General features: G+C 49.3%; 1 protein-coding gene across 1 annotated transcript; it reads right to left on the reverse strand.

Annotated features, from left to right (window-relative positions):
• Positions 1-1,105: 1,105 nt before the first annotated feature.
• NDUFB8 (NADH:ubiquinone oxidoreductase subunit B8) lies at positions 1,106-7,366 on the reverse strand. Its single transcript, XM_056850555.1, has 5 exons — positions 7,285-7,366; positions 6,441-6,567; positions 5,002-5,101; positions 2,512-2,667; positions 1,106-1,205 (listed from the first exon to the last, which is right to left on the reverse strand). The coding sequence occupies exons 1-5, from the start codon at positions 7,364-7,366 to the stop codon at positions 1,113-1,115; spliced, it is 558 nt and encodes a 185-aa protein (XP_056706533.1). The 3' UTR covers positions 1,106-1,112.
• Positions 7,367-12,027: the final 4,661 nt, after the last annotated feature.

A 12,027-nucleotide genomic window follows, 5' to 3' on the forward strand; every position in this document is an offset into this window, starting at 1 on the left:
GTCTAGCAAGCCCCGAAGAATGTGGTTACCTTGAGAAGGCACAGCACTTTCGCACATGCCGAATAATGCACTTTCAACCTGGATTTTACTGTGTGAAACGGCAAAATCCACTTGCAAACAATCATTAAAATCCATTGAAAGTGCAAGCATGATAATGTATTAGCAACTCGTTGGAGCTGGCTGAAGGGGGTGCGAACTGCACTCGAACAGCATAACTGCTTTATTGTTGGACCAAAATCATCTGGACAACCCATGATCTCTGCCCCTGGACATAAGGATGTGTGTGCGCGTGCGTACCTGTAATTGATAAGCAAATAAGGAAGGTGGACTCGATAAACATGTGATCCTCACTGCAAACTGTTGTGTAAAAGACCAGAGAGGGTGTTGTGCGCGTTGGAATTCTGGGGTTTATAATCCCGACTCCATTTTTATTCAAATAAGGCAATTTTTTTTTAAATAAATCATTTTAATCTGGAGTCCAACTGGTTGTGAAAATTGGGAATACTCCACACGGCAAGCATAAGAGCTTATTTTGGTAACGAGGCCTTTGCTGAGGGAAGCCCGCACTACAAGAGCTAGATTTGTGTCCAGGAGCACTTTAGAGACCAACGAACGTTTTCGGGGTGTATGAACTTTTGAGAGACACAGCTTTCATATCTGACGAAGAGAACTTTGGCTCTCAAAAGTTTTTGCCCTGAAAATCTCGCTGGTCTCTAAGGTGCTACTGGGCTCGGATCTACCTGTGAGGTAGGTGAGGCTGTCCGACCGGCCCACGGTCACACACTGAGCTTCCGTGGCAGAGCAGGAGATTCGAAGCTGTAGAGGAGTCTGACTCTGCACCCAATACACCTCTCTAACTCTAACCATGATGACTCCTGGCTCTGTTATAGCCTATATAACTGTTTTGAGGGGAGTCAAAATGCTGCCTCTCTGCTGTCTTTCCCCCACCCCCAGTTTCCCTAGTGATGGGGAACACACCCCATTAAATAAAGACAGCACAAAAGAATCTTCCGTCAAATTTTTTCTTCATATTAGGCTCTTTTAAACAGCCAAGATAATAAAGCAGCAGTTGATTCTGCAGACAGAAGAAAAGCCACAGAGACAGGCAGCCCTCAGATCTCATAGTGCTTCACCTTTGGTGGCTCTTGGTTGGGATCGCCGCCGTTTTCCAGATACAAATTGTTGTAGGGAAACTGCTTTGGGCCCTGTAGAGGAGACACGTGAAGCAGCAAACCTGTAGAAACTCAGTCTTCAAGTCCCCGACCCCCAATTCCGACCCCCATACTTTTGAGTCTCCTGCTCAGACTGTCAGCCACCACTGAGTTTCAAAGAAAGGTGACTCGCTGTGGGTGAAAAGAACTTGATCCTCGAACATGGAGCTGCCTTCTACTGGATCAGACCCTTGGTCCATCAGAGTCAGTATCGTCTAAGACCGGCAGCGGCTCTCCAGGGTCTCAGACAGAGGTTTTTCACATCACCTACTTCCCTAGTCTCTTTAACTGGAGATGCCGGTGATTGAACCTGGGACCTTCTGCATGCCAAGCGGAGGCTCTACCACTGAGCCACGGCCCCTCCTTCTATGAGCAAGGGCAATTAAATTAAAGACAAAGAAAAGGTGCACAGAGAGGAAAGGTCGCACGGTGGCTGTTGCTGACTAGGCCCAGGGAAAGCAGCTCCGGTCACCCAGGCTGGCCTGACCTTGTCAGAGCTTAGAAGCTAAGCAGGATCGGCCACAGTCGGTACTTGGACAGGAGACCACCAAGGAAGACCAAGGCTGCTATGCCGAGGAAGGCAATGGAAAACCACCTCAGTTCGTCTCTTGGCTTGAAACCCCCCTGGTCCTAGGGTCACCAGGAGTCATTTGTGACTTGTTGGCTCACTGTTGTGCTTATGTTGTAATTATCAGGCCCAGTGAAAGCTGGGCTTACGTCCCCACTCTGCAAGGGTGAACATGGACCAGCCGGGCTCGCTCTCGCGCTCCCCTTCCTCACAGGATTGTCATGAAGATACAATTTGGAGGGGGGAAGAGACAAACCCATGTTTGCCACCCTTCCCTCCTTGGGTGAAGAAGAATTTTTTTTAATATGCTGACTTTCTCTACCACTTAAGGGAGAATCAAACCAGTTTACAATCCCCTTCCTTTCCCCTCTCCAAAACAGACACCCTGCGAGGTAGGTGGGGCTGAGAGAGTTGCAACTAGCCCAAGGTCACCCAGCTGGCTTCATGCGGAGGAGCGGGGAATCAAACCCGGTTCACCAGATTAGCGTCCGCCGCTCATGTGGAGGAGTGAGGAATCAAATCTGGTGCTCCAGATTAAAGTCCACCGCTCCAAACCACCGCTCTTAACCGCTACACCACGCTGGCTCTCACACCGCCCTGGTTGAAGGGTGGGATAAAAATATTATGAACTTTTTTTCCGTATTATACAACCTCTTGGAGGTGCACTCTCTGGAGCGTCAAAACAGTCCCCGAAATTGAGGAGACTGGGGTCCAATCAAAGACCAGACTCACCACAGGTTGATACGATGGATACATCTCCCCAAGGCCAAACATGAGGACCATGAAGCCAACAAAGCCCAAGAGAATGTTGCGCATCGTATGCCACGGAAGCAGCGTAGGGGTGGTGTCGACCCGTGTCCGGAGGAACATGTCAAAATCCCAGTGCAACTACTCACAAGACAAGGAGAAACAGGGTTATCTAAGGTTCTACCTGGACGATTACAGAGCTGTAAGGAAATAAGCAAGAATAGAAATGGAGGGGGTTTAATATGTTTATATTATTTTATTTGCCCTGACCTGGATGGCCCAGGCTAGCCTGATCTCGTCAGATCTAGAAGCTAAGCAGGGTCAGCCCTGGTTATTATTTGGATGGGAGACCACCAAGGAATACCAGGGTTGCTGTGCAGAGGAAGGCACTGGCAAACCACCTCTGTTAGTCTCTTGCCATGAAAACCCCAAAAGGGGTCGCCATAAGTCGGCTGCCACTTGACGGCATTTCACACACACATTATTTTATTTATTTATTCGATTTATAACCCGCCCTCCCCGGCCAAGGCCAGAGCGGGTAACATCACTTAAAATATATCAAAGAATTAACAGCAAAATTAATAATTCTAAAATTAAACAATAAAATCCCAATTAAAAGCCTTAAAAAAACCCATATGGCGCCTAAGTTAACCCATAATGCCTGGACTAAACAGTAGCCCCCCCCCCCAATTAACAAAAATAACATACAAATGAGGGGGGGAGTGATATTATTATCACTATTGGAGTTTCTTGATAGAAAAACTCAGATGTGGGCAAGTTTTCCTTGGTAGAAATAAATCTCACGCAGAGGAAAATATAAAAAAATGCCTAGGAATGTTATATAATTCAGACTTAGGACCTCTTCAAATGGTTAGTCGTATTAGTCCCGGTGGATAAGGGACAACACATGAAGCTGCCTTATACTGAATGAGACCCTTAGTCCATCGAAGTCAGTACTGTCTGCTCAGACCGGCAGCAGCTCTCCACTGTCTCAGGCTGGGGTCTTTCACATCACCTGCTTGCCTAGTCCCTTTAACTGGAGATGCCGGGGATTGAACTAGGACCTTCTGCACGCCAAGCAGATGCTCTACCACAGGCAAGGTCACGATGGGTAGCCGTGTTAGTCTGTCAGTAGGAGTAGAAAAGAGCGAGAGTCCAGTAGCACCTTAAAGACGAACAAAATTTTTGAGCTTTCATGAGCTGCAGCTCACTTCTTCAGATATCTGTAGCTGAAGAAGTGAGCTGTGACTCACGAAAGCTCACACCCTACCAGAAATTTTGTTAGTCTTTAAGGTGCTACTGGACTCTTGCTCTTTTCTACTGCAACAGGCAAGGTAACATTCAAGTACATAAATCACCACCACATGCAGGCCTTTAAACTATGCGGGTTTTCAAATGACGCTGTGACTTGCCACTTATTCTGGGCTGCCTGCATTTCCCTTAGTTGCATCGAGCCAGACTTTAGCACTCTGACATCAGCTTCTTTCCCAACGTACCTTCTCACGAATAAGCCTCACCGGAAGTCAAAGAGTATTGCCCTCCTTCCCTAGAGCCAAGCTAAGAGGAGACCCTTCCACCCAACCACCGCCCAGCAGTCTTTTACATGCTTGTCGGATGCCAGCGTCTGCATTTAGAAGAGGCGCCAATTGGCAGCTCTCGAGATCAGAACACTCTCACAGTTACATCCATTCTTACCAATTCTGCCATATATATTTATTACACCCATATTCCCAAAACAAAAAAGCAGGAAGATTGGAGGGATGGTATATCTCCTTCCTTCTGGCTGACCTTGGGCAGAGATGCCAGATTCCAGGCAGCTGCCAGTGTACCAAGAGGAGATTTGGCAGGTGGAGCCTGAGGAGGGTGGGGTTTGGAGAGGGGAGGGCATTCAATGGGGTATAATGCCATAGAGTCCACCTTCCAAAGCAGCCATTTCCTCCAGGGAAACTGATCTCTGTTGCCTGGAGATCAGTTGTAATAGCGGGAGTTCTCCAGGCACCACCTGGAGGTTGGCAACTCTATGAATAAATTATTGTATCCGACACTGAAGGAAACAAACCCCATGTCAGGTATCAACTAAGAACAGAAAGCTTTATGTGGCAGCTTATGGAAGCCTGTTGGTTTATAGCAGGAGACAGTTTTCCAGATGCCCAGAGGATCATCACGGCTTAAAACGTATTTGGATTTCCAAGGACAGCAACTCTCCCATTTGTGTTGACTTCCGAAGTTCACTGAGTAAAACCACATTTTAAATGCCGACGCAGGTGTAAATAATGCATGGAGGAAGGGGAAAGCAGGGGCCCACAGAATGTTTTGAGTTGGGTGTCATCCAAATTCCTGTCCGGTGGAATGTCACAAATCCAGAGATCCCTCCTGCGCTCTTGGGATACCTCTTGTGCCCCAGGCTGCCGTTTTTAGATCATCCACTTCAGGACTGTGAACTGATGCCACAGATTAAAACCTCATTATCCTTACCGGCTCTCCATGGTTCCTTCGCAGATCACTATAGTCCCAGTTGTAATAAGGATCTCTTTCTTGCTGGGATCGGTCTGGGAACTTGGGATAATCGCCGTAACTACGGAAAACACGAGACGAAACAGCAACGTCAGCTGCCACCCCAGACAGCCTGAATCATCCTCAGGGACTGTATAGATTACGTTGGTACCCTGCCTTCCTTCCATCATGGAAGTCAAGACCTGGTGTTCCCCGACAGTCTCCCACACAAGCGCTGACCAGGCCCAGAATTGCAAGGTTGCGATGCTGGGTGCCGCCCACGTACACCCCAACACAGGAACAGAGGAGACACCTGCTTAAACAGAACGCAGGTCCTGACCCTCTTTTATCTACATACTTTTTAAAAGAGAGCCAAATGTCAACGCTATGGTAGAGGACCGTCTACAAATCAGGCCATGATTTCCCCATAAGTGGGACTTGGACTGCTTCCCAAACTGGGTCCTGTTCAAGTCCTCAGACTTCCATGGCGGAGTAGGAGATTCAATCCTGGGTCTCCCAGACCCTAGTCCGACACTCTAACCACTATAAAACGCTTCCCAAACTGGGTCCTGTTCAAGTCCTCAGACTTCCATGGCGGAGTAGGAGATTCAATCCTGGGTCTCCCAGACCCTAGTCCGACACTCTAACCACTATAAAACACTTCTGTTGCTGGCTTTGCAAAACCCCCTCCTTCTCATCAGACATTCCCAAGACATAAGAACATAAGGAAAGGCCCTGCTGGATCAGACCCAGGCCCATCAAGTCCAGCAGTCTGTTCACACAGGGGCCAACCAGGGGCCTCTAGGAAGCCACAAACAAGTCGAGTACAGCAGCAGCATCCTGCCTGTGTTCCACAGCACCTGATATAATAGGCATGCTCCTCTGATACTAGAGAGACGTTGGACTTCTGTATCCACATAAGTGGTGGTGGGAAGTATCACATTGCAACTGACTTTCAGCAACCCTGGTAGGGCTTTTGAGGCAACAGACGTTCAGAGGTGGTTTGTCCATCGCCTGCCTCTGCGTAGCGACCCTGGACTTCCTTGGCAGTCACCCATCCAAGTACCAACCAGGGCTGACCCTGCTTACCCTATGAGATCAGGCTAGCCTGGGCTATCTGGGTCAGGGCAAAAGCCGTGCAGAGGTGGTTTACCATTGCCTGCCTCTGCATACCAACCCTGGACTTCCTTGGTGGTCTCCCATCCAAGTACCAACCAGAGCAGACCCTGCTTAGCTTCCGAGATCTGAGGAGATTGGGCTAGCCTGGGCCATCCGGGTCAGGCCATCCATTTAACTACGTTTTCTTTTTTACCACCTGAACCAGGAGGTGCCTCCGGAGGGCCTGGTTCGACAACCACACCACACCCATGTTGTCCTTCACCCCAGCTACTGCACCCTCCCTTCCCTTCCCCGCCGCTCACCCCATGCCATCGTCCGGGTACGGCTCGTAGTCTTCCACCCTCAAATTGTACTTCTTTGCAGCAGCCGCCCGTTCCTCCGGCGTCCTGGGATAGGGCCCCGGCAGGAGGTCCTTGGGCAAGCCCGAAGCTGGAGACAGAAACGCCGTTGAAGCCAAGAGGGGATTACAGGGGGACGGGCCAAGGACGGGCCGCAAACTGGCAGAGGCGCTCGATGCAACCGAGTCAGTGAGGGGACGGCAGCCCTGAACCCTCTCTCCCCTGCCCACGCTACACCTAGGTAGGATGTTCCCAGTCCAGCACCCCTCTTTCCCACCAGGCTACCACTCGAGCAGGCCCAGAAGCCAAAGCCGGCTCCGCTCATGGCCCACTGGCAATCCAAAGCGGCGCACTGCCTCTGAACATGGAGGTTCCATTTCGCCAACATGCCTAGCGGCTCTGGTCTACCAGAAATCCTCTTCCAACTCCAGCTCACGTTGCCATCCCGGGGCGCCCTGCAGACGTACAGGAAGCAACCTTGGCCCTGGACCCCCCCCACCCAGGTTGCCAACCTCCAGGTTCTCCCGCCTTGACAACTGACCTGCAGGCGGCAGAGAGCAGCCCCCCCCCCCGGAGGAAAGGGCTGCTTTGGCCATTGGACTCTACGGCATTATACCCCGTTCAAGCCCCCTCCCCTTCCTCAGGCTCCAACCTGGAGCTGGCCCCCCTACCTGGGCCGCCCCCCGCCCCCCCCAGGCCACTGAGCTCCGCAGGAGGGGGGGCCTCTCCCAAGGAGGCCCTGCAGCCCGCCCCCCCCTCGCCCCCTCCCTCGCCAGCCCTGCCGGGGGGCTCCAGGCGACTCACGCACCGGCCCTCCACCCGGGGGGCGCCCCCAGCCGCCCGCGGGCCAGCAGCCCCCAGCAGCGCCCCGCAACCGCAGCCGCCGCCATGCCCCGCCCCTCGCGCAACGCGCATGCGCGGCCGGGGGAAACGGAGGGAGGGGGCGGGGCGAGGGGGCGGGGCTCGCCCCTCCCCCCCGTGGCGCCCTTGAAAGCCCTCTGCGTGGGTGGGGGGGAGGTAGTGGGGAATGTCCTGCATTTTTTTTTAATATATATATATATTTTATTTTCTTCATTTAATATATCAACATAAAAACAATATCCCATACTAAATAGTAATAATAAAAACAAAAACCAGATACTATCCCTAATTTAACAGTAAAACGACTTCCCCCTCTCCCTCTCCCACCTAAAAATAAATTGTATAAACTTTTGCTATCGGAACTAATCCCAATATTATTTTTAACCTGTTCTTATCCTACCCAACATTATTAAATCAATGCCTAATATAAAATTAATACAAAGTATAGATAATCGGAACTAATCCCAATATTATTTTTAACCTGTTCTTATCCTATCCAACATTATTAAATCAATGCCTAATATAAAATTAATACAAAGTATAGATAAGGGATTAGATCAAAGAGCATCCTTTAAATGATCCCATTAAAAAAAGATTTTCACAGTAAGTTCTCCAAGCCTCCCATTCCCCCCAAAGTTGTACATTAGCATTCTGGTTTATCAAAGCTGTCAGCTTCGCCATCTCGGTCAATTCCAGCATCTTTTTTATCCAGTCTTTTTTGACTGGTATCTCAACTGTCTTCCATTTAGCCGCATATATCAATCGTGCAGAGTATGTGCCGCATATGTCATGTCGTGAATGTCCTGCATTGTGCACGGGGTTGGACTAGATGACCCTGGGGGTCCCTTCCGACTCTGTGATTCTATGATTTTAAGTGCAGGGCGGCAGCCGCCCTGCACTTAAAATCATAGAATCACAGAGTCGGAAGGGACCCCCAGGGTCATCTAGACCAGCAGCAGCAGCAGAGGGGCCGTGGCTCAGTGGCAGAGCCTCTGCTTGGCATGCAGAAGGTCCCAGGTTCAATCTCCGGCATCTCCAGTTAAAGGCACCAGGCCAGTAGGTGATGGGAAAGACCTTTCTCTGCCGGGAGACCCTGGAGAGCTGCTGCCAGTCTGCCCATCGTGACGTAGCCTTAAAGGATGAAGGGTTAGGTCAGGGGTTTTCGGACTCATTTGTTACCAGCGCTATCCAGGTCAGGATGTAATGTAGTGTAATACAATATTGACAAAGGGGGCTTTGACTCTTGCAAGCTTATACCTCCAAAATCTTGTTGGTCCCTAAGATGCTATTGGACTCGAGTCCACTCACCCGGGGCTTCTTAAACGTTTCACCCAATAAATGTTTACTCGACCCCGGGTATATAGGTATGCCCTGACCTGGATGGCCAGGCTAGCCTGATCTCGTCAGATCTCAGAAGCTAAGCAGGGTCAGCCCAGGTTAGTATTTGGATGGGAGACCGCCAAGGAATACCAGGGTTGCTGTGCAGAGGAAGGCACTGGCAAACCACCTCTGCTAGTCTCTTGCCATGAAAACCCCAAAAAGGGGTCACCATAAGTCGGCTGAGACTTGAAGGCACTTTAGACACACACACATATAGGTATATAAAATAGGTACACAAATCAAACATTTACTGATAAGAAATCATAAAGACATTTATTTTAAAACAATTCTTTGGTATAGGTATAATTTTACCATTTATTAAAGATGCTCAAAAACCTTTTACTGTTGCCAAATTTTTCGCGACCCCCACATTCAGCTACACGACCCCATGTGGGGCCACAACCCACAGTTTAAGAAGCTTTTGCACTAGCCCATACTGGTATTGTATTGCAGAGGAAGAACTGGTTCTGCTCCCCTTGAATTATAATGCAGGGACGTAAAGGTTTTGAATCACAAATAGCCGTAAAGGTAGTATGTGAACACGACCAAGGGCTCCTGGTTAGAGTGCGAATCTCTGCTGTGGGCCCATTTCCCTTTATGAAGATGGATTCCAGCCCTGACCAAGAACAAAGGGAGAGCTTTTCTCTTGTCAAGACACACAGGCAAGCTGGAAATAGCGTGTGGCCATCAGGCATGAGTGCGTCAGCCCCACACACAGCGCAGTAGGGCAGAGGTATATCACTGTCTCCGATAAACGAGTGTGTTTATAACTAATGCCATTAGACTGAATGGGTTTAGTGATAAATAATCTGGAATGGTTTTTGATCTGCAAAGGTTTATAATAGAGATCGTTACAGAGACATTCCCCATTACGGCTGATGTGAATAACAGAGGAAAAATGAGAGACAGCACCCCAGAGCTGATATAATGAAGTAAAATGCAGAATTCATTAATGCTAATATTGATCTTATCGAAGATAATGTATCAGTTGTGTTAAAAATAACGTCAGAAAATAAGCATGCTGTTTCAACTGTTTATATTCCCCTAGCTCTACCAAGACAAGGCAATTAGATTTGGATATTAACTTTAATAATATTGATACCAGTCCAAAAATAAAGAGAGAGAGCGGCCATTTGCATAATGAGCTGAAATGCAAAATTGATCTTATTTGGAATTGATCCCTGTCTCCATAAAACTCTGCCCCGCACATATAAGATGATCTCCAGAATAAATTCTCATTAATTTCCACTAGAACGTGCCACCTGGAGTGAATGAGCAGTTTCATATCCAAGTTTTAAAGTCAATATTATCATAACAATGGCTGATTAAATCATATATATTTTAGCAGGGAGATTGGGGGGGAGGGAAAGAGAAATTGAGCAAGCTGTTGTTGTTATTTTCAAGCCAAAGGAACAGCAAGTGCATAAAACACACCCTTGAAAATGTAGCTGGACTTAGTTCTCTAATAGATTAGGTGATTTTTTAAAACTTCAGTATCTGAAACTTCAAGAACACAGTGTAGGAGAAAACGTTCAGAAGGGGTAGTTTTCTCCCTTATGGGTGGGATTGACTAGATCAGCCCTGATGCATCAGTAGATATTATTTATTTCTTAAAACATTTTAATCCCACTCTGGAGAGTGATGTAGAAACAAGACACTAACATCGACAGTTTTGAACAGTTTATCGACTGTCTCCTCCCAATTTCCACACCTAAAATCTGTCCCCCATCTGGGTTCGCCAACCTCCAGGCAGGGTCTGGAGATCTCCTGGAATTACAACTGATTTTCAGACAACAGAGATCAGTTCCCCTGGAGGAAACATCTGCTATGGGACTATCCTAGGGTTGCCAGCTCCGGGTTGGGAAATACCTGGAGATTTTGGGGGTGGAGCCTGAGGTGGGTGGAGTTTGGGGAGGGGAGGGACTTCAATGGCATAGAGTCCAATTGCCAAAGCGGCCATTTTCTCCAGGTGAACTGATCTCTATCGGCTGGTGATCAGTTGTAATAGCAGATCTCCAGCTACCACCTGGAGGTTGGCAACCCTAGACTACCCCCTCCCTATGGCATTAGGGGTTCTTATGGAATAGGGGTCCCTGCCTTCCCCACACCCCATCCTCCCAGGCTCCACCCCTAAATCTCCAGGAATTTCCTAACCCAGAGTTGCCAACCTCCAGGTGGTGGCTGGAGATCTCCCACTATTCCAACTGATCTCCAGGTGACAGAGATCAGTTCCCCTGGAGTAAATGGAAGCTTTGGGAGGTGGACTGTATGGCATGATACCCCCATTGAAGCCCCTCCCCTCCCCAAACCCCGCCCTCCTCAGCTTCCACCCCCAAAATCTCCACGTGTTTCCCAACCCGGAGCGGGCTACCCTACCTGCAACTAATGCCAAGGGCATCAAAGGCCTGCCTCAAAGACCTGGCTCTCCTTCCACCAAACTCTTCCCCAGAGTGGAAGCTGCTCCCGCAAAGGAGCAAACCCAGGAAGCGTCCGTACAGATTTTAAAGAGGGCTCTGATCACGGGAGAGATGGAGAGGGCTGCAGGTGGTGCTATCAGAAAAGGTGGTCCTTCGAGTAGGCAGGCCCCAGGCCGTGGACGGCTCCAATCGGGCTGGGGAGCAAATTTCATTTTTATTTTATTTACATCACTTTATATTCCGCCTTTCTCACATGGACTCAAGGCAGATTACACAGAGTGAGTCAGTTCAATAGACAGGATGGAGTATTCAGTAAACAATACAATGGGATTAGGGTTGTGGGACCCATCAGAAATCTAAAAGCAGAACTGAAGCAAAGCATAAAAGTCTTTAATAGGACACATTCAATGACACAAAAATGACGTAGTAGGATCCTAGTTTCAGCAAACTAAACCCACTTGGCACAGGACCACAGTCCGCAACAACTTATCTAAGTAGGTGACTAATTTAGTACAGTGCCGCTCGCTGGATAGACAGACAGTAAGCAGAAAACAGCGTGGAGTCCAGCAGCACCTTAAAGACTAACAAAATGTCTGGCAGGGGTATGAGCTTCTGTGAGCCACAGCGCCCTTCTTCAGATACAGCTAGATATAGAGAGATGGATGTAGATAGTGATGGACAGAGACAGAGAGCTGTGGGTAGCTGAGTTTGTCTGCAGCCGCCGCAGCCCCCCTCTTCCTCGCCTTCCCGCCCTTCCTCCCTCCCGCCGCTAGGGGTCGCGCGCCTCCCTCCCGGCCCGCAGGGGAGCGGCCCGCCTCTGTCCCCCCGGAAGTTCCCGGCCGGCCACTTCCGGTTTCTGGCCGCGGCGCTTCCGGTCCCGGGCTGTCCGGCGG

This window comes from Euleptes europaea, chromosome 5 (genome assembly GCF_029931775.1).
Source record: "Euleptes europaea isolate rEulEur1 chromosome 5, rEulEur1.hap1, whole genome shotgun sequence".
Classification (NCBI taxonomy): domain Eukaryota; kingdom Metazoa; phylum Chordata; class Lepidosauria; order Squamata; family Sphaerodactylidae; genus Euleptes; species Euleptes europaea.

Bases quoted from the DNA above. Each gene is read 5' to 3' on its own strand.
- NDUFB8 (XM_056850555.1), bottom strand. From the start codon at position 7,366: ATGGCGGCGGCTGCGGTTGCGGGGCGCTGCTGGGGGCTGCTGGCCCGC. The intron at 5,102-6,440 runs GTGAGCGGCGGG...TGTTTTCCGTAG, and splicing joins TACCCGGACGATGGCATGGG to TTACGGCGATTATCCCAAGT. The intron at 2,668-5,001 runs GTAAGGATAATG...TCTTGTGAGTAG, and splicing joins GAAGGAACCATGGAGAGCCG to TTGCACTGGGATTTTGACAT.